This window comes from Hyperolius riggenbachi, chromosome 4 (genome assembly GCF_040937935.1).
Source record: "Hyperolius riggenbachi isolate aHypRig1 chromosome 4, aHypRig1.pri, whole genome shotgun sequence".
In the NCBI taxonomy this organism is placed as follows: Eukaryota; Metazoa; Chordata; class Amphibia; order Anura; family Hyperoliidae; genus Hyperolius; species Hyperolius riggenbachi.
This window is the reverse complement of record NC_090649.1, coordinates 326633100-326655089: the sequence shown is the minus strand read 5'-3', so window position 1 is coordinate 326655089 and position 21990 is coordinate 326633100. Positions and strand designations below refer to the sequence as shown.

The window sequence follows — 21990 nt, the reverse complement described above, 5'->3', positions numbered from 1 at the left end:
ATATTCCACAGATCTTTACATGTCAGCAAAACGGTTTCAAATATACCTGAAGCCATAACTCCTTGCCAGTAAACCTACTCTTTCTGGCCACTCCCAGAACCTCATACTGCCTACCACAAGCAACACCTACTGTCCTGTACTAAGAAACAGACAGCCTTCACTAAAATACCAATAAATGAAATCTAGTTTAGATATGATCAATGAAATTCAGATTTTCAGAACTCACTGCAATTTTGATGCAATTTTCTCAGATTGGAAATAAGGCCAGAAAATACAGACGCTGCAGATTATAACCAAGTTAAATGTATTTGGAGGTTTGCCGAAGCAGATTGGCCCACACTTTGCATGCATGTTCAGCTTGTGCCTACCTGCGTTTACCTACCCAAATACTCCCCACTTATCCTTTACAACTTCTGTCATAAAACTAGAAGGAATATCAGAGGTGGAAGTACAGCCCTATGCGCTGCCTGTGTGAATCAGGCCTTACTCCTGCTACAGGCAATGATGATGATAGGATGACTTGTAAGATATCAACTATGTATTAGGTGGACTGTGTGTGTAACATGTTAACCTTCTCAACTCATTTCTTTTTTAAATCAGCGGTTAACAAAAGATTATTCACAGTATAAAAAAAATACAAACATTTCAGTTGAATATCTTTAACAACACACAAAGCGGCAGCAGCAGAAATTCTTCTATCAGGATTCTCAACTCATTTCTAACCATGAGGCTCCTGCCTCTTAAAGTGCAGAGTCTTTTTTTTTTTTTTTTTTAACCTTCAGATCACTGTGATTGGCTCACTATGATCAAGGGGTCACAAGCAAATTAAATTGTCTCCTGACCGAGGCACGGAGCTCAGCTGTCTTTAGACAGCTCAATTTTGTGCCGGCGGGGACATGCTATCGTGTCCCATGCACAGGAGCCTGTGGCATTAAAATTACACTGCATCAGGCTTAAGCAGCCACAAGTGCTGCGCAGTTTTAGCTATGGTATGTGCGGTCCTGAACCGTTTATCTTGCTATGGCATGCAACAGAGGTACACACAAAAAAACATGGTTTAATGTTATTAAAGTGGACCTGCACTCTTGCACAGGACACGAGGAAAACATAATAGACATGCACCCTGTACGTATTTAAAGAGTTTAGCCCATTTAATTTCCCTTCTAATCACTAGTTGTAATTTGATTCCCCCCCGTGTCACATGACTGCCTATGGCTGATAAGCAGATAATCCCATTTGAAAGTACAGGCTGCAAACAATATGTTGAAATGTTTTTTGTTTAAAGGTTATGCTGTTGTGTATCTTTTAGAGCAGATATGAAGTCCTGAGTTCAGGTCCACTTTAAAATGACCTTTACATTTTATAGTTGGACACTTTGCAGAGGTAGACAAATAGCTACCTTTTCCAAGTATGACGTCTGCAGCTTTTATTGTTGTATGCAAAAATACAGATCACCCAGCTATTCTCCTCTTCCTGCATGTGTAGTTTGCTGTACTTAAGAGTGCACATCATCCCTGAAAGATTACCTGTGTTAATCATAAAACTGAATCATTTTCCTGGCAGAAAAGCTAAGACTGTTTGCAAATGCATCCATGAGAAAATTGAAAAGATTTTTAATATCTCTTTTGATGTAAATATATGAACTGAGGGAATTTTTATACACAGTGGAATACCACTTTAAAGTGAATGCAGAGTATAATCAGCCTTGACAGCCAGATTAACTAGCATTTATTGTGAGCCTATGAATAAAAGAACCATTCATGATATTTAAGGAGTGAGTAATAAGGGCCTGTGTTCCCATTGGCAGGGGTGCCAAGTAGTGCAGACAGTTCAGCACGGTTTCAGGTCAGAGAACAGCAACTTCTACAAAGAGCCAAACTGCACTGTAGCTAGTATGAATGGCGCTTAAGGAGGAACTTCAGCCTAAACAAACATACTGTCATTAAGTTACATAAGTTATGTTAATTAAAATAGATAGGTAATATAAATCTCTTACCTACCCTGTTTTAATAGAAAAGGCAAATGTTTGATTTCATGAGGGCAGCCATCTTTTTGGTTGAAAGGAGGTGACAGGGAGCATGGGACACAGTTCCAACTGTCCTGTGTGCTGATCACCCCTCCCAGTTGCTAGGCAACGTGAACATAGGAAATCCCATCATGCTTTGCACAGCATCATGGACAAAAAGCCCAGGCAGTTTTCTTTGATGGGTGGAGCTTAGCTAAAAATGCAGCTAAAAATGCTGCTTTGGTAAGAAAAACAAAGTTCTGATGCTGTGAAACTGTTAAACACCAAGCCTTTTCAGTGCTGCTGAGTAGATTTTTAGTCCGGAGGTTCACTTTAACTACAAGATGGAAAATCCAGGTCACCCTGGGCCTTAAAGGCAGGACAAGAAGTGAAATTCTACTTTAGCAGCAATACCTCTAAATTTGTATACTATTTTTTTTTACGCAAATGACTAATCACAACCGTTTGCAGTCTTGATCAGGAGAAACTGGAGGGTAAACACTTCTTCCCCTCTCCAGTTATGTGTAAATGTGAACTATTGGTTCTCAGAAGAAGGTTTACTCCCCCTCACAGCAGAAATGCCTGTGCAGAATACCATAGCAGAATGCAGAGAGGTGCTGAAGCCCTGAGTAGCTGCTACTGTAAATACACAGCTTTTCTAAACCTTTTACAACATTATGCTTGATTTTTAGGAAAAAGAAGCAGTCTAGTGACCACTAGGAGATTAGTCACTCCCTTCAAGTAAAAGGATGTACCACCTTCTAATGTACAAATGCATACAAGCTGTGTGTTGCCAGTATATCAGGAAATGATTAAAGATAAAAACCCTATATATTGGGTTGAACGCTAAAGGGGCCCATACAACTAACGATTTTCCCGCCGATATACAGCAGATTCGATCACTGTGATCAAATCTGCTGTGAAATCGTTGTGCAAATGCTGACCGAACGATAGATTTGCATTCGAAATCGATCGTTCCTGTCGATCCGTCTGTGCGGAAGATTTCTCTCGATCACCGGCGGGTCGGGAGTGCGTCGATATCGGCGTTCGAATGTCCAACGACCGACGCTAGCGGCAATACATTACCTGCTCGACCAGCGCGTGTCCCCGTTGCTCCTTCGCCGCTGGGTTCCGGCAGGCTTCACTTCCCGACAGGAAGTTGAAACAGTAGAGCGCCCTCTACTGTTTAAACTTCCCCGGACGTGAAGTGAAGCTGGAGCCGAGCGTGGAGAAGAAGACAGCGGAGACCGGGGGACTTGCGCCGGCCGGATCAGGTAATATATGTGTGGGGGGTGACATTAACCACTTTGTCCTCCTTGACGTATAAAAACGTCAAGGAGGACAGGCGCGCTCCCGCGGCCGATTGCGCGCGTGCACGCGCACTCCCGGCCGCGGAGTCGGTAGCCACGGAATCAATTTATCAGGCTATGGAGCCCGATCATTGATTCCTCTCCCCCGCTGAAAAAGCGACAGCTTCTCTCGGAAGCTTCGCTCTTTCTGAAGCTGTGTCTCTCTAAGCGTACATTGTACGCTTAGAGTGACGTCATGTAAAAAAAAAAAATCAAGATTGCCATCTTGTGGCCAAAAAGTAAAACTACAAGTAAATTCCCAAAAACATTACAATACACCAATATTTCCCCAAATAAAACACTTTTATATCCCACCCTCCCAAAAATGCCTACATAAAATGTTTAATAAAAAAAAACAAAAAAAACATTACTATAAAAAAAACAAAAAACAAATATTTACCTAAGGGTCTAAACTTTTTAAATATCTATGTAAAGATGAAATATTTCTCTCTATTTTTTTTTTTTTTATAAGCTTGTAAATAGTGATGTATGCAAAACGGAAAAAATGCTCTTTTATTTCCAAATAAAATATTGTCGCGATACATTGTAATAGGGACATAATTTAAATGGTGAAATAACCGTGACAAATGGGCAATAACAATACGTGGGTTTTAATTATGGAGGCATGTATTATTTTAAAACTATAATGGCCGAAAACTGACAAATAATGAATTTTTTCATTTTTTTTTCTTATTCTTCCTGTTAAAATGCATTTACAGTAAAGTGGCTCTTAGCAAAATGTACCCCCCAAAGAAAGCCTAATTGGTGGCGGAAAAAATAAGATATAGATCAGTTCATTGTGATAAGTAGTGATAAAGTTATAGGCTAATGAATGGGAGGTGAACATTGCTCGGATGCATAAGCTGAAAACGACTGAGATGTTAAGTGGTTAAAGAGAACCTGTACTGAGTAAAATTATTTAAAATAAACACGAGGTAACTTCAAATTAACATTACATAGTTACCTTGCCATCAGTTCCTCTCAGAAGCTCACCATATTCTTCTTCCAGTGATCCCTTCCAGTTCTGACAACATTTTGTCAGAACTGAAATATATCAGTTGCTGTCAGTTATACATCAGTTGCTGTCAGTTACAGCTGAGAGGAGAACTGATGTGCCCATGTTTCCCTATGGCTCAAGTGGACGATGTTACAGTTTAACAGTGTGCTGACCAGGAAGCTGTTATGGGGTAATAGCCATTTTCAAAATGGAGGACGGATAATTCCATTGATCACAGTGGACAAACAGGATGCAGGAGAGGAAAAATAGATTGATGAGTACACTATACAGGAGGCATGTATCACTTGTGTATGTTTATTTTGACTTTTAATGTTCAGTTCAGGTTTTCTTTAAGATGAACGTGTACACTTTTCACATCAACATTTGCTTCCATTTACCAAAATATACCAGACGACTCATTTCCTTTACAAACTAAGACATAGACGTATCCTGTTATAATTATAACCAAACAAGCCGCACCCACTTCCCACATTCCAGCTCGCTAGAAGGGAAACAGCCATACAACTGGACAGGGAGATGGGAACAAGTAATGAACTATGTGTTGTTCCAACCACTGTTTCATCAAACAGACCACTTGAAATAACTGTACTTAAAAGCTGCTTTTTATTTTATAAAAACTTCAAATAAAATGTATACCTAGCTGCACACTGGGAGACTGCGTTTTAACTAACCAACACACAGGCATGTTTGCTACAAATGAAAGGTATGCTTCAACTTGTGTGACAGATACGAGAAAAGCTAACAGATGATCGGTCTTGGTCTAATCTTTATAAAACAAACATACTGTGAGATTTCTGGCCAGCTTTCATACAGCGAACAAATCACAAACATATCTTTCCAATAATTAATCTCCACTTCAAAACTTATCTGACAGGAAAGAGTTACCTGTACTGAAATAGCATTAGCTCAGTATTTTAAGGATGCTAATGAGGTTGTCTAATGTACAGCCTGAGCTCATTGCTTCTAATGCTGGGCATACAAGGCCCGTTTTTGCTGCTCGATCGTTTCACCGCTCGATTCTGCAGTCGATTCGCTTATCTTGCGTTCGTTTTTCTTATCTTTTTCCATTCACTGCTATCACAAATTGAGAGGCGAAACAATCGAGTGGGAGATCGGACATGTCGGAAATTATCTATCAAGCCATCTAAATGGCTCAAAAACAAAACCGTGAATTCCCAGCATAAGGCTGTGCACACATGGGCAATTGCCACCTAAAGGGTTCAGGAATGAAAGCATTGTGCCCACAAGACGCCCAACAGACATCTGCACATCATTCCCGGCCTCTTGACCACACAGGAGGAGCAGTATGCTGTGCCTGCTAAGCAGAGACATTGCACAAAACATTTGGGAATAAACAGGAATGAAAATATATATCAAGGGACTATTAGGATAATTATACGTCTGTGACTAAAGTTGTGTGTCAAGCATCTTCCCAGGAGATACAGGAAGCAGCAGTGCTAAAACACAGAATAGATGTACGGCCTGAGAGGTGACACATTCATGTGAAGCAAATGAAAAATCACTGGTGAGGTACGGGAGTTCGACTACATGTAACATTGACTGCTTTGACATCAAAACAACAATACAAAAACACAATCTGTAAAAACAGTGTAAGCGGATAGTGAAGCTACAGGATGACTTACACCAGCAAAGTAAATAAGTCACTTACCCACACGGGGCAGGACTTGTGGCACCACTAACTGCATGCTTGTAAATAAGCTCAAAAATGGCACAAACTGAAAGGCAGGGCTGTGTAGGGCTGCCCAGCTCAGTACTTCAGGCAGCATAGAGCTGAGAGAAAGTCACACTCAGCCAGCACTTTGAACGTAAAGTGAACCAAAGGTGAATGTACCTATGAATAGGAAAGTCTCTGGATCCTCCAGGGGCTTCCCACGCCTTCCCTCAAGACTACTGCTGCTGCCCGGGACCCGCTTTTACATTACCTTCATGCTCACCTTCATGCATGAGCTCAGCCCTGCCTGTTTAGTAGCACAGAGCCACTTGCTAACAAGAGAGTTCTGCTTGCTGCGCAGACGCATCTGCACTTGTACACAGCATACAAGCCCTTGTTCGATATGCTCAGAGCATGCACGTGTGGCAACAGTGGGGGTCAAGGAGGATGTGGAAAACCTCTGGAGGACCATAGGACCATATCTCTTCATTGGTAGCCAAGTTTTTTTTCCATCAGTCTTGTGTACACTTTAACATTCAATGCATCAATTAATACTTTTGCTAGAGTGATAAAAGATACGCCCTAGCAGACTACTCGAAGCCCACAAAGGAGAAGAATAGAAGATACAGAACTAATGTCAGTGTGTGTTTTTTCAATTACAGAACTTTGTCAAGTCTTGATAAAGTGCTGCAAATGCACGAAATGATAGTCAACCAGCTCTGTTCTGCCTGTCAAGTTTGAGAACATGAGTAGCCTCTTGATTGTATCTCACTACCTTGACATTGGATTTTAATTAATTAATTAGAGGGTACATTTGCAGAGCTGGCTGACTGCACAACAGCTTTCTCTGTTCTAAAATGCTACTGCTGGCTGATTTGCACCACTATTTATTCATAGTATAAAGTGTAGTGTGTGTGTGTGTGTGTGTGTGTGTGTGTGTGTGTGTGTGTGTGTGTGTGTGTGCGTGCGTGCGTGCGTGCGTGCGTGCGTGCGTGCGTGCGTGTGTGTGTGTGTGTGCGTGTGTGTGTGTGTGTGTGTAAATCTTCTGTATATTTTTAATCTGAAGAAGACAATTCTTTCAGTTTCTCAGAACTATGGTAGCACAACTGTTAATTGCAAGATAATGAATAAAAATGTGCTCATGCATTAAACGCAATACTGTAAAGTGATCTGATCAGTCTAAATGTAGAACAGACCAACAGTGCATGAAATGACAGAGTATAAACGTAAGCTTTCCTTCCCACGTATATAGATTGCTGCCAGGCACACAATATGCCCAAATGTTTGAGCTGCTACTCTAGATACATTTTCCTAGACAAAAAAATCATATGCTTCAGCTTAATAAACAGCAAGTTCAATAGTGTTCAAATACTAATCATGCTTGAGCATAAGTAGAAGAAGAGGGGACAAGGGGATCAAGAGAAGTAATGCCAAATACCGATCACGAGGATGAAACTGAAGCTCTCTGCATTAAGCAAGGGAAAAAGGCCAGTGAGCGGAAATGCTTCTCACTCAGCTTTACCACTCCAAATCACACATGTACCACAGAACCAGACGGTGATGTATTGGTCTAACATGCACAATCAAACAACTTTCAATTGATCTTGGGCAGTCTTCATTTAAATGGTGATCGTGCCTGTGGAAAAATTTCAGCTGACTGAGAAGTAGCATGGTATCTACAGTAGTATAGAGCTGTACTGCATTGACTGGTCCAATACTAGCAATTGAATCAGTTCTTCATTAGACATCTGCAGACATTTAACGGGGATCAAGCAGAAAAGTCAGTATTACAGATCACTACAAACTGACCAGATTTTAAAGGGACCCTGAGTTGTAATTAAAAACTTAATTTTGACTTACCTGGGGATTACTCCAGCCCCCCCCCCCCCCCCTTAGCCTGCGAGGTCCTCAGACATACTCTTCTTCCTTCTCCCAGTCCCGTTGACAACTCCGGTAACAGGCAACTTTGGGTGAAGTCACACGTGCACGCCTCGGACCCTTCATGTCATCACACCAGTTGCCGTAAGTCTCCTGCGCAGTTCAGTCTTTAGAGAACCATGCATGCGCAGAAGGCTTACGGCAACTGGCGGCACGAACATGTGACTTCACCCAAAGTCATCGATTACCGGAGACGCCAGTGGGATCGAGAGGAGGAAGAAGAGGATGCCGGAGGACCGCGCAGGGGGGCTGGAGGAAGCCCTAGGCAAGTTCAAATTCCATTTTTAACTACAGCCCAGGGTCCCTTTAAGTTGGGGAGTGGTCCTTTCCTTACTAGGTCAGGTTGGTATTAATCCATGTATGTAAAAATACAAATACTCCGTTAAGAGTAAAGTTGAACTCCCCCCCCCAACCTTTTTTTCTTACACGCACGCACACACACACACACAGCAAACAGTTAACTGGGCTACTACTGGCTGCAGAGGCACTGAAGGTGCGATGCCATTATTCTTGATATTTTTGTAACCTAAATCTCTTCAAAGAATACTCTCTCTGCCTCGCGAAGAAGCAGCTCAATCTTGTAGTGTTGATACATTAATCTGTAGGTGTGTGAGCTCTAATTTCACATTTCTACTATTGACGAAATACCAGTGTGTCATGTCTATATTGCTGGGATAGAAAAAGAAATTGCCTTTCTTTCTCACATAGTGGAAAAGAAAAGCTGAAAAGAAAAAAACTATTTAGCAGATGTCACCCTCTCCGGCTTATGGACAAAGTATAGCATTAGAAGATGTGAGATTGAATATACGTCTGAATGAAAATGTGTGTCATTTGAAACGTCTAAACACTTTCTCCGGAGTGGAGGGTGTTTCACTCCCATTTTGTTGGCACCATTTAGAAGTTAGATCTCTCCATAACACAAAAATTAAAAAAACAAACATTTGAAAATGGATCTTCCAAAACCGAATAATATTTATATTGATTCAATTATTCAACCCTCTTAAGTCAAGAATTTAAAACCACAGGATTCTGGCATAGCTCTGAACACAAACACAACAACCGGTAAAAAAAAGTGTAAAAAAAAAAAGTCCATGAACCTACAAAGACCTGTAGTGGTCAACATAAAATCATGTTGGAAGATTGTGTACTATATAAAAAGATGCTTTGCCTCTTTTTTTAAAGAGTGCCTGCAGAATGCTTAAGCCCTGCACACTAAAATACACATCACACACAAGTCCCAGGATACCAGAATACTACTCCCTCTGTATAAAATCACTTGTGAGCCCACATCTGGAATATGGGATACAGTTTTGGGCACAACACTATAGAAAGAACATTGACAAACTAAATTAATATGAGTAATGTAGGGTCTCACTTGCCAAGAAAAGTTGGACAAATGCTATGTTTTGCTTGGATAAAAAGATAGCTAAGGAGTGACCAGATTATAAATACATCAGAAGGCAATACAATAGTTTGTCATTTTTAAAAGCATAGGGGCAAAAAACTCAAAGTGATATGATCTACGTATGGATGAAAAACAAGTTTTTCCATCTATTTAGGAAAGGGTTCTTTACATTAAAGCTGGCCATACACTAGGCCGATTCCCCGCCGATCGACAGCAGATTCGATCACTGGGATCGAATCTGCTGTTGCATCGTTCCCGCTACACGCTAAATTTTGATCTATCCCGTCCGATCCCGTCGATCGCTCCGTGCGGAAAATTACCGTTCAACGCCCGCGGGTAAGGAGCGCGTCGCTAGCGGCGTTCGAGTGCCCGACGCAATAGAGCCCGCATACATTACCTGCTCCGTCGGCGCGACTGGGGCAGTCGCGCCGGTCACCACTGATCAGTCTCTGCTCTGGTCTCCGGCATGCGTCACTTCCTCCTGCCCGGCAGGAAGTTTAAACAGTAGAGGGCGCTCTACTGTTTAAACTTCCTGCCGGGCAGGAAGAAGTGAAGCATGCCGGAGACCAGAGCAGACCAGCGCAAAGACAGAGCAGCGGTGACCGGGGGCAGTCGCGACGGCGGAGCAAGTAATGTATGGGGTGGAGGGGGTGGAGCGGCGGCAGCACCACCACCACAGATTGTGAACGGTTTCAGGCTGAAATCGGTTCACAATCTGTTTGCAGTAACGGTAGCTATACGATCCCTCTCTGATCAGACTCGATCAGAGAGGGATCTATCTGTTGGTCGAAACTGATGGCAAATCGACCAGTGTATGGCCACCATTAGAGTGGTTTAATGTGAAAAATAAGATTAAAGGGGGCCTGGATGCTTTCCTTGCATTGAAGGACACTTATGGCTATAATTACTAGGTAATTTCCAGCAGTGTTGATTCAGGGATCTTATCTGACTGCCACCAGGTGTCTGGAAGAATTTTTTTCCTTTTAAAGCCTAATCTACACGATACGATTCTTTGTGCGATTCGATTACAATTCTATTTACGATCCGATTATATCCAACATGTCCGATCAGGATTTGATTCGATTTGCCATTGCAAAACAATGGCAAATCGAATTGAATCGAATCTAATCCCGATCGGACATGTCGGATTTAACCGGATCCTAAATAGAATTGTAATCGAATCGTACAAAGAATCGTATTGTGTAGATTGGGCTTAAAGGTTAATTGGATCAAGTCTTGTAAGGGATTTTTTTTTTATACTTTCCTCTAGATCAATTGGAAGATGTGAGGGTGCAGGACAGAAACGTGCCAATTTTCTCTCCTGGTAATTATTTTGGGGTCCAATTTGACCAACATGAAAAGGCCTATTAATACATAGAAAGACTGTCCGGGGAAGGAGACTAGAAGGCACCTGTACAGGCATTAGCATAAATGACCTGTGGAGGTGATAAAAGCATTATGCTGGTAGAAGGCAGCTACCCCACAAAACATTTTTTTACTAACAGGCTCGCAGAGTTGTTTCTACAGATAAACAGTACTCAGCACAGATTTGAACATTGATTACTATTCACTTTACAGCGGATCCAAGATGAAAAACTAACTATAACAAGTAACTTGTCTATATATCTTATCTAAACTATAGGATAGTTTACTCAGCATATCTAGCTGCAAACAGCTTCAAACGTTTATGATTATTTATTCCTGTGATACAATGAGGGCAGCCATGTTCTGTTTGTCACAGGAGTCTCCTCCTCCCTCCTGCCTCTAAAATTAATGGCTAGTAACCTCCTCCTCCTGCCCAGACTGAGCTACCATAAGCCTTTGCTACAGTGCCAAGGCACAAAAGGAGCTGTGGGCGAGGCTTGTTTAGTTTATAGGGAATTAAAGTATTAAAACAAAACAAAAAAAGTATTTGGCTTGAGGAATGACCTATAAACTATTTGAAATGAACACAATTATGCAAATGAGTAAAAGTTTATCTCGGATCCACTTTAAATAAATACAGGTTCCTGTGGGTGCATCTATGCCCCAGGTATATTTATATCAAAGCAAAAAGCTTTGGCCTTGTTATAACTTTCTATGTCCGAGTACAGACCAAGCATGACCAGCAGACTACTGAGGGCTCGTTTCCACTGTTGCGACGCGATTTCGCCGGCATTCCGACGCTTGTAAAAATGCATGCGGATGCGTTTCCGCATGAGTTTTTACCCGCGATTTCGCATGGCAGGGTGCCATGCGAAATTAACCATGACACTGCCAGGGCAAAATAAAATTGAAAAAGGTGCGAAATCGCACGCGAAATCGCGGGTAAAAACGCATGTAACAAACGCATGCGTTTTTACTATTAAATACATTAGCGGCGATTCGCATGCATTCCACTCGCAGGCAAATTCGTTGGCTCTTTTGTGCGTTTTTTTACCGCTGAAAAAAACGCACCTCAACAACGCTACAGTGGAAACAGGCCCATCCACTTGCATTACATGTGCGAATCTGCCTGCGTTGGGACGCATGCAGATTCGCGATAGTGGAAACGAGCCCTCAGAGGTGCAAAGCCGAACTCAGTGATTTGATGGACATGGGAAGAAAATGGCACTTAGCCAATAAACTCCGCCCATGGAGGCATTGGAGAGTCTAGTCATTATGGGGTAGACACACATAGTGAAGTATGGCAATGTTACGAATCCCTCCCCCACCCTGAAAAACAAAACTATGTGTATATGCACCAAACACTTGGTGCTCATTCACATGGACAGCTGACAGCAGTACGTTTAACACTTGTCAGATGCTACTCCTCATCCATCAGACACTTGTGGGTAGTTATAAGCATCCAGCTATGGAGGTGGCGTAGTGGCCCCCCCCCCCCCCATGCATGTACACAAGTTTTTTGTTTTGTTTTTTTATTACTACTACCAGGTAACTGCATCACATGACAACTGCTGACACACATGCCATTACAAATGCTGCTCCCTGTAAGCTGCATTACACAACAACCGGAAAGTGATAGTCAGCTGAGGAGCGTGGTAAAATGTGCCATTTTGTGGTCCATATGAAAGGGCTCTTAATATGGCGATCCTGATCTAATCAGAGAATATCAATGTGGGTGGTAGGCAGAAAATTACATAGAACAATTATCTGAAGTTTATAAAGTAAATGGAACACTGATACTGCAGATTGAATTGAATTCAGGGCAAATGTACTCCAATTAAAATGTTAACCAACTGACACTAAGAATTCTTACTATGTAGAAGCAGCACTAGAATAAGTTTCTTAAACAAGCTGACAAAAACAGTAGTCCTAATGCTGGGAATACACGGTTCGTTTTTGCCTTCGTTTAAACCTTCGTTTCGATTGTGCCTTTTGTCCTTTTCGATCCCGAAATAATCAGTCATACGGTTAATATCACCACCCACGGTTTAGTTTTTTTTTCCGATTCTGATGGTTTCGTTTTTCCAATGATCGAAGGCTGCAAAGAAACGAAACGAAAATCCCTTTTTACAGGGACGGACTAGCAAAAACGAATGTATAATCGATCTGAACAGCCATCAAGCCTACCAATGGCTCGATTAGATGGATAAAGAGAGATAATATCAAACATGTTCGATCACTAGTCGTTCGTTTTTGGGGTCTATTAATCGAAACTATAATGAGATTATGACTATTTTCACATACGTTTTCAACACTCGATTCGTTTACCGAACGAATCGAAGGTTTAAACGAAGGCAAAAACGAACCGTGTATTCCCAGCATTACTGGTAGTAAAAAAGACAACACTTAAGAACTCACAATAAAGGACAGGGCTAAGTATAGGTATAGAAGATAGGACTCCTTACATAAACATTACACAGAATCGCTGATGGGCCTGAGGCCCATGAGACATTTTACACCACATTGTAAGAAAAATATCACCTGAAGCTCCTGTTAGCTGATATATATCCACTGAACCTGAACATGCTGCTTCGGAAAATATAGCATTACTTTAACGGCTTGCTTTAGGCCCATTGGAATTTCTACACTATCCTTCACACTGCTGTTTAAAGGGCTTTTAGTTTGCAAAAGGCTAAAGGAGTGTACATTTTCACACAAAACACTGAACTTGCAATCAATAAGACCTGACTCGGAAGATTCTATGCAGTGGCTTGCCATATAAAATAACCTTTGCGTTTCAGTAGTAAGAGGTTAGTTTTAGCTTTTCAATGTGCTACCCCAAAGCATAATAAACAAAATATACTAAAAGAAGAAAATTGCACGGACCAGCGCTGCACAATTGGTTAGTGCTTTATAGATCAGGTTTAATGATAATTAGTAAATTGATACCAAGAAGGCTGTAATCTAGTTTGAATATAAAAATTGACACTATTTTTACTTCAGATACTCCTATCACCCGGAACTATAATGTACCACAAACTTGCAAAGTAAAACACTTTCTTTCTGACAGATATAGATATTACCAAAAACCAACAAAACAGCATCACGACCACAGATGCCAAGGATAAACACCTACAGAAGCATGAGGTGGGCATAAAAACATACAACTACTACATACATACTACATACAACTTGGCAAAACAAAAGTAATGGTTTTGACAGAATATGTAGAGGTTTAATATGATGTACTTACAGCTGGAACAAGTAACTTTTTCACTTCTTCAACTGCTCTTCTTAACTTAATTTCTGCTCTGTTTTGAGCATCTTCAACTGTGATCAGTACATGCAGGTCTTCATTCAGGTGTTCCCAGTTTGGCTTCCCTCTGTTTTGTTCTTCCTACAGGAGAAAAAAAAAACAGTTAAATATGCTACTCAACCAACAGTCAATACCATGCAAATAATGCAGACCTTCATGTATGCAGCTTGGACCTGGGCTAAGCAAATGCATTCCCTGCAGATTAACTTGGCCCAGTTCCAAACTGAGAACAATTGGTGTTTGAACTGCTGAAGTATGGTAAATATAAATATTACAAATAGCTTTGCAAAGAGTGAGTCTGAGTAAGTACCTAGATTAGGAAGTGTGTACAACCATAACAGATCTTTATACCATATATATATATATATATATATATATATATATATATATATATATATATTTCAAACTCTGCACACATTTAGTTACACCCAACTACTGTATACACTCGCATATAAGCAGACCCACATGTAAGCCGAGGCACACATTTTCCCTCAGGAAAAAGTACTTGACTCGTGTATAAGCCCCCTCTCCAGTATAGCACCCTCCACAGTAGCTAGATGTGCCTCAAAATGATACAGCCGAGCCCTAGGACGCCACTAGATGGCATCATAGATATGAGACACAGCGACTGCCACACAGGACAACAAATATCACATTATTGCACCGATACATTGCTTGCACGATCCGCTCCACAAGCCAGGGAACACCGGTAGTCTTGAGCAACGCACTCTGCAAACCATGTTGCAGGAGATGGGGGCACGACACAGAAGAGAGCAAGTTGGCAAGAGCAGGATTACTAGTGCAATACAATATACTTATGCTCCTCTGCCTGGAACAAAACCTGCTCCACCATCTGTTCTGCTCCAATGACTCGCATATAAGCAGAGGGGGGGTAACGTTTCAGCACATTTTTTGTTCTGAAAAAATTAGGCTTATACGTGAGTATATAGGGTATTTTTAAGGAGGCTTCACTGCAGCTCTCTTTTTTTGGTGGCCATTGATTACACATCATTGTTTGGGTAGAAATATTGTATACATTTTATCAGTTATCAGAACATACTGCATAAAGGTCACCTGCCATTTGTGAATAATCAAGTGTCTATAACATATCCTTCACTTGTGACACAAACCTTTCACATACACGCAACCTTACATCTTTTCTTTGGGTCCACCAAACTTTTTTCCTCTTATACTAACATATATTTAACAATATCCTGAAATAACCTCATAAATAGCCATTATATCACCATGGTCAGATGTTATAACAGCATGCCACCACATCACAACTAGCCTTCGGTCTCAAATGCACAGAGCCTGACCTCACCCAATGCTGCCTTCTGCTGCTGAGGGATTGCTCAGAATGCAATGAAGCATCAACTCCCGCCAATGTGTTGATAAAAGCCATAAGTACTGTTCACCACCCTGCCCACTGCTTTTATTCAGCTCTTCTGGCTAGAGTGTGGTAAGGGTTTAATACACTTATTGCTCAACCATAGTACTACAGTACTGGTCAGAGTTAGTGTCACCACAGGGAAAGTGCAAGCAGGAGGGGGTCAGTTGATCAGTATTTACTTGTAGGGAAAGACTGGATTGGTGCCTTCCCCTAAACTCTCATGCCCACAATGATGGATTAGTTGGAGTAATATGAACAGCTACCAGAGAACTGGTCTGTCAAATTAAAAATGCAATATACTCTGAATAGGAAACAGACAATACAGGACCCATCTAGCCAGGTTCACTTTGAATGTATTAATTGTATGCTATGTAGGCTGAAGTAGGCCAAGCAGCTTGTTCTGTTCTATATAGAGGTGAGGGACAATGAGTGGAAGATTAGTGAGAGGCACGGCACCCATGGCAGAACAATAAGAAAAATGTATATTTGTTCAGCATTTAGCAATCAAACGTGACATGATGGAACAACTATATTGACAAGATTTTCCAGCAAAACAATCAGGAATTGCCTGTAATTAAGCTCTAGTCATTAAAATCTAGTGTCTGAATGCACATTTACAGGTAAAAATGTCCCATTTAGTTTTTGTGCTGCACTCTGAAGGAGAACATATGTGCGGATTCTTATATGTATTTATTTAAGTATTTACGTAGGGCCGACATATTACGCAGCGCTGTACAGAGTATATTGTCTTGTCACTAACTGTCCCTCAGAGAGGATCACAATCTAGTTCCCATGTACAGTATGCATAAATGCACAAGCAATTAATGCCATTAACTAATGCGAAGATGTGGCGCTATTGGGGGCAAACAAACATGACATACTTGTACAAACTTTGCTGCTAAAAGATTTTTCTCTTTCATTTTTCTCCTCATACAACTTTCCTTCCAAAGCATGTCAGCATGCAATACGTAGGACCATTAGCACAACTCCTCTGCATAGTTTTTGTACAAAGTTGTATGCACAGTGTCTCACCATTATTAGCTGATCCTAAAAGCATACAAGCCGACTAATACTGAGGAGGGGGAAAGGGAAGCCATTAGGAGAAAGATCAAGCTGTGTAGGAACAAGTGCTGCATAGTGCTGGTACAGTTTACTCCCAGATTGGCATGATGCAAATTACTCAAAACTCTCTGGAGATATAGGACATAATATGACATAATTGGTCAATTGTAAGTGACTTCAATTACCAATAAATCTTTACAAGGAAAGTATGAACAAAATGAAAATGAAATCAGATGGTAAAGGGACACAAAAGAGTCGCCCAGGATGTGTGTGCCGCAATTCTATATGTAGAATCAAAGTTAATGCAGGCTGCAGTAATATAACAAACATAAAACCACCAGTCTCCTGGTTGAAAGGAAAATTCCTAATCACTCAGGTCCTAATTCACACTTTTTTCCTTTCTTTTTTATTAAGAATTTTCTGCAACCTGGAAAAGCATTAAAACTGAAAACCCATATTAATTAACTGGCTCATTTAAGTCTAAAGCATTTTTACTATTTGCAGGAAAAATATCTTGGATATGCAAGCTTGCTTTCTACATGGAATTTTTTTTATTTAATGCACTATTAACAGACGCACATGATTTTAAGTGAGAGGAATATGGAGGCTTCACAAAGACAGGAGGGCTACATGAGCAGCCCCCCATAAGTAAGCAACAGCATTCCTTCTAACCCCTAATAGCAATACTGTGTTACAAACCTCCATTATGGGCGCATCAGCATTCCCCCCTAAGAGTAATACTGTGTTACAAACCTACCTTATGGGCAAGGGTGGCTCCAGGAATTTTTAGTAGGCGTGCTATTCAGGAGCTGGATTAACTGGTGGGGGAGTAATGAACACAGGAAAAAGTGGGCGTACCCATGTAGGAAAAAGTGGACGTGGTAAGTGCTGCAGATGTCAGCACTGTATAAGTATATAAATATTATGGTAGGTTGTTAGACTATAACTATGGAAAGGATTAGATTGCGAGTTCCTCTGAGGACAGTCAGTGACATGACTATGTACTCTTCAAAGTGCTGCAGAAGAGGGCAGTGCATTATAAAGGTCCGTACACACGCCGGACTTTAGGCAACGACGGGTCCGTCGTTGCCTCCCGCTGGGTGGGCGTGCCAGCGACAGTCCGGCGTGTGTACGCTCTGTCGTCAGACTGATACGGCTGTATCTGAGCGATCCGCCCTTTTTGTGGAGTGTTCCTTAGGCTCCTACTCACCGGAAGAAGGGTGGAGGAACCCACAGCGACAGACCAGACTACAGAGCATCCCCTCGATCCAGATTCCTACTTGCCGATAAACGAGAGTTCAATCGCGAACATTGCGTGAAAGTCATCAGGATCTTAAAGATTCAATCTGCCATGACTGTCTTAATTGCTGCATGTCTCAAAACATTGTTCATTTAATCGCGCACATGTACCCATGGTGCGAAATTGCAGAAGCGATCACTCAGCGTGCAAAAAAATTGCCGGTTGTAGTAAAAATCATGACATGCGTACATAGCTTTAGGGCTCATTCACATCTAGAGCATTTTCGGCCTTCTTTAAAGTGCAGGTGATTTTCAAAATCGCCCACAAAACGCTTGTGAAATGAATCTCTATGAGAAAGTTCATATCAACGCTGATGTCAGGAAGTGAAAAAAACAGAATCGCTCTGCAAAAGTGCTTTGCACAAAATCGTACCGTGCAGTGGAGCGCCAAGAGGGGGAAAAATAACGTACCAAAAAATGAGAATCGTTGCAGTCACCGATCTCGATTTCAGATGTGAATAAGGCCTTAGACTGTGCTATCGGTGAGACTATGTACACAGCTGCTGGCAGTCATCATACAACTTTTAAGAAAAAGGGGTACTGGAGCGAAGTCAGAATTTAGATAAAATAGTTTTGATAGCAAATGTTTTATGTATTCTGTATTGCTGATGAAAAATAAATAATTTAGTAAAACTAAAGCATTTTGTAAAAATAAAAGTATTTTTATTTAAGGCAGCTAAAATCTCCATTTAGGAAAACACTCATGTTACCTGAGTGAAACTTATCCTTGAGAATTGTACCTTTGATGTTTACAAATTTCAGATCTCTGAGCACTCCTAGACAACTGGAAGTTGCAGATCAATTGATGCTTCATTTAAGCATTTTAGATGGAAAGTTTCTAACAAAAGGCTTTATGCTCAGAGGAAGATTCCAGGTAAATTCCCAGCATAGTTCAGTGATCGAGGCAAACACAATTATCATTTGCAGGTAATTCCTGACACATAGGGGAATATTGTTGAATTATTAACCTAATTAATTTGAGTTTAGAAGGGCGCACAGCTCTCTAATTGACTGCCAGAGCTATGTGTCCAGCACAGGGGAGCATAAATCATGGAGGAGGAAATGTAAAATTGAAAACGTGGCTTATTCAAAGCTTATCCTGATGTAGCTAAAGCAGAAATGTCTACCTACATGGATTTGTTTCACTCAGTCTTCATTAACGTCACAAGAAGCCCACATATGTTAATCAAGTAAGCCAAAGTTTAAAAAACAGAGTTCTTAAACAAGATTCTAAGAGAAAGTTCAGAATAAGGACAATACCATTAGATAACAAATCTGCTGTCTCCCTTAAGGGGCCCATACACCTAACGATTTTCCCGCCTATATACAGCAGATTCGATCACTGTGGTCGAATCTGCTGTGAAATCGTCGCGCAAACGCTGACAGAACGATCGATTTTTGACTGAAATCAATCGTTCCCGTCGATTCGTCCGTGCTGAAGATTTTTCTCGATCGCCGGCGGGTCAGGAGTGCGTCGATAGTGGGGTTCGAATGCCCGACGCAATACAGCGGCAATACTTTTCCTGCTCCTGCCGGCACGAGTCCCCCGGTCTCTGCTGTCTTCTTCTCCGCTCCGGCCTCCAGCTTCACTGAACTTCCTGTCCCGGTAAGAAGTTTAAACAGTAGAGCGCCCTCTACTGTTTAAACTTCCCCTGGACAGGAAGTTCTGTGAAGCCAGCCGGAACCCGGAGCCCAGCGCAGAGAAGAAGACAGCGGAGACCGGGGGAGTCGCGCCGGCCGGATCAGGTAATGTACGTGGGGGGAAGCTCCACAGATTGTGATCGGTTTCATGCTGAAATCGCTTCACAATCTGTTTGCGGTAAAGGCAGCCATACGATCGCTCTCTGATCAGATTGGATCAGAGAGGGATCTATCTGTTGGTCGATCTGATGGCAAATCGACCAGTGTATGGCCACCTTTAATAAGAATACAAAAAAAATCCTTGTTATTGAGAAAACCAATTAGGGCCCCTTTTTCAGTGACAGCTTGTTGGACAGTTTGGGCCTCACGGCCAAACATGCCTTTTTCGGCTGCACTTCCATGCAGATGAGTAGCAGCTTTGGAAACACTACCTGTGTCACTGTGATACGTGGTGGCGTTATCCGGTGGGAAAAAAGCGACTGGTCGTGTGAGCATGGCCCATCTATAGGAGGGTTGCCTTTCCATTGCTTGTGCTGACCACTAGCAAGTGCCCACCCTGTGCTGGGGGAGCAGCTGACAGGCACTCAAACATATTGCATGAGTATTTCAATTACTGTAGAAAATCCACTCTTCCTATCTCTAAAGATATCCAACCAGTTCTGTCAGGTCACTTTCATATTGCATTGGACAATATAATCCCATAAAAACCATGATGCAATTACCTTGCAATGGCATGTTCACATTGGTGTGCGTTAGCGGTGTGCCAGAATCCATCAGTATATGTGAGGCATGCTGTACATTACTGGACGGTGCGCCTGTTCACAGTTGCAGTGAAGCACATTTATGTACTGTATCCCTCCGGTGCCTTATAATCCTGTTTTCCAGGAAATACATTGCAATGCCCCGGTGTGCAACTAGCCTCAAAACCAAACAGCATCATAGTAAAACAACAGTACCATAGTATAAACCAGCCACTGCCAAACTTCCCCCCACTTAAGTTCTCCACTTTTAAAAATGTGATTTTTTTGGAACATTTTCCAATGCCACAATAGTGGAAACACTTTTCTTTTCCTGATGATCAACCTTTTAAAACATGGAAAAGAATAATTTCTCTAAAGTTGCACTAAAAATCCCTAGTGACTTGAAATAAAAATGTAGAACGAATAGTTTACCACTTGTTGACTGCTAGTTCTGTCCACATTTTGCACTGGCCACTATTGGCAATGGCCCGCTCGGGAATTGCATGTCGTTTGCATTTTGCATTCATGTTTTGTGCTACGATTTCAAATCCTTCAGCAATTTGCTTCTTCCTGCACAAAATGTGCATCCCTGTATTCTATACACAAACCAAAAGTTGTGAACAAATGCAGAATATCTTGTCCGGAAACCACGATCACAAAGCGAATGCACAACACTGCAAACCCAGAAAATGCCTGCAGGATCGCGCACACAAGTGTAATTCCAGCCTAAAAGGCAGTTTCCGCAGTGTAAAGCCGCTTGCATGTTGTCCTGACACCTTCTGTGGAAGGGATGGGTCATTGTAGGTAAAGGGTGAAAAGGAAGAAAGGTTTTCTGTTCGTTCAAACTTTCAAACCAGTGGCGTAGACAGATGAGTATTTTGGGTGCCTGTTCCACATGTATATTGTTGCTATGGTTTCCAAGTTCCAACAATGTAAAAAAAAAAAAAGTTGGAGAAGTTATAGACTGATGTTGAAGTATAATATTTGATAGCTTTTAGTTACATAATTACTTGTATAGTGATAACGTTTTTAAATCGTATTCTTATGCGGAATTCATGCCCCTATAAAGAGCTTCAGCACACAACATATCTGTTAAAATGTATTATTTAATAAGATACAAGTTTGTGAAAGTTGTGAATACTGTTGAAAAAGACTGTATGAAGCATTTAATATTTGGTGGAAAACATAAAAGTTATTGGCTTGCACCAAGAACAGGTTTCAAATGACACACTAATTATCTGTTTGAACAGCAGCGGCAATTCTGTAACATTCAGCATTAGAACACACTGATTGTCCTAACCCCTGCTGATACACAGTTTTAATTGGGCATTTATAGCCAGGGAAATTAGCAAAAACCTTTGCTCCCGCTGTGCTTCTAATAGCAAGAGTTCACACAGAGGAAGCTGTGTAACAAAGAATGCCCAAGAAAGAAAATAAGAACAAGCCTGAAAACATTATCGTGTATAGAACGGCCACTGTGGTGTAATGTATCGACCCGAATGGAAGGAAGAAAGCGGCAAAGTTGAGCAAGAACTGTATGTATACATTATATATCTATACACACACACACACACACACACACACACACACACACACACACACACACACACACACACACACACACTATTCCTTATTCCTGGGTGTGGATGCAGATGGTTACTCCAATGGTGGCAGTTCATGGGGGGGGGGGGCTATCTGTGCACCCCCCCCCCCCCCCCCCCCCGCCCACCAATACACTTTGGTGTTCACTGCTCCCAGGACATGCATTATGCATAATCTTGCAGCTG

The 21990-nt window shown here is 41.5% G+C and overlaps 1 protein-coding gene across 8 annotated transcripts in view; it reads right to left on the bottom strand.

Moving 5' to 3' along the window:
• QKI (QKI, KH domain containing RNA binding) overlaps positions 1 to 21990 on the bottom strand; it is a 229682-nt gene that overhangs the window by 60851 nt on the left and 146841 nt on the right. For all 8 annotated transcript variants that reach the window (XM_068231750.1, XM_068231751.1, XM_068231753.1 and 5 more), the window contains one exon: positions 14006 to 14149. In XM_068231750.1, coding sequence (XP_068087851.1) covers positions 14006 to 14149 — 144 coding nt within the window. The remainder of the gene's footprint in view (positions 1 to 14005; positions 14150 to 21990) is intronic.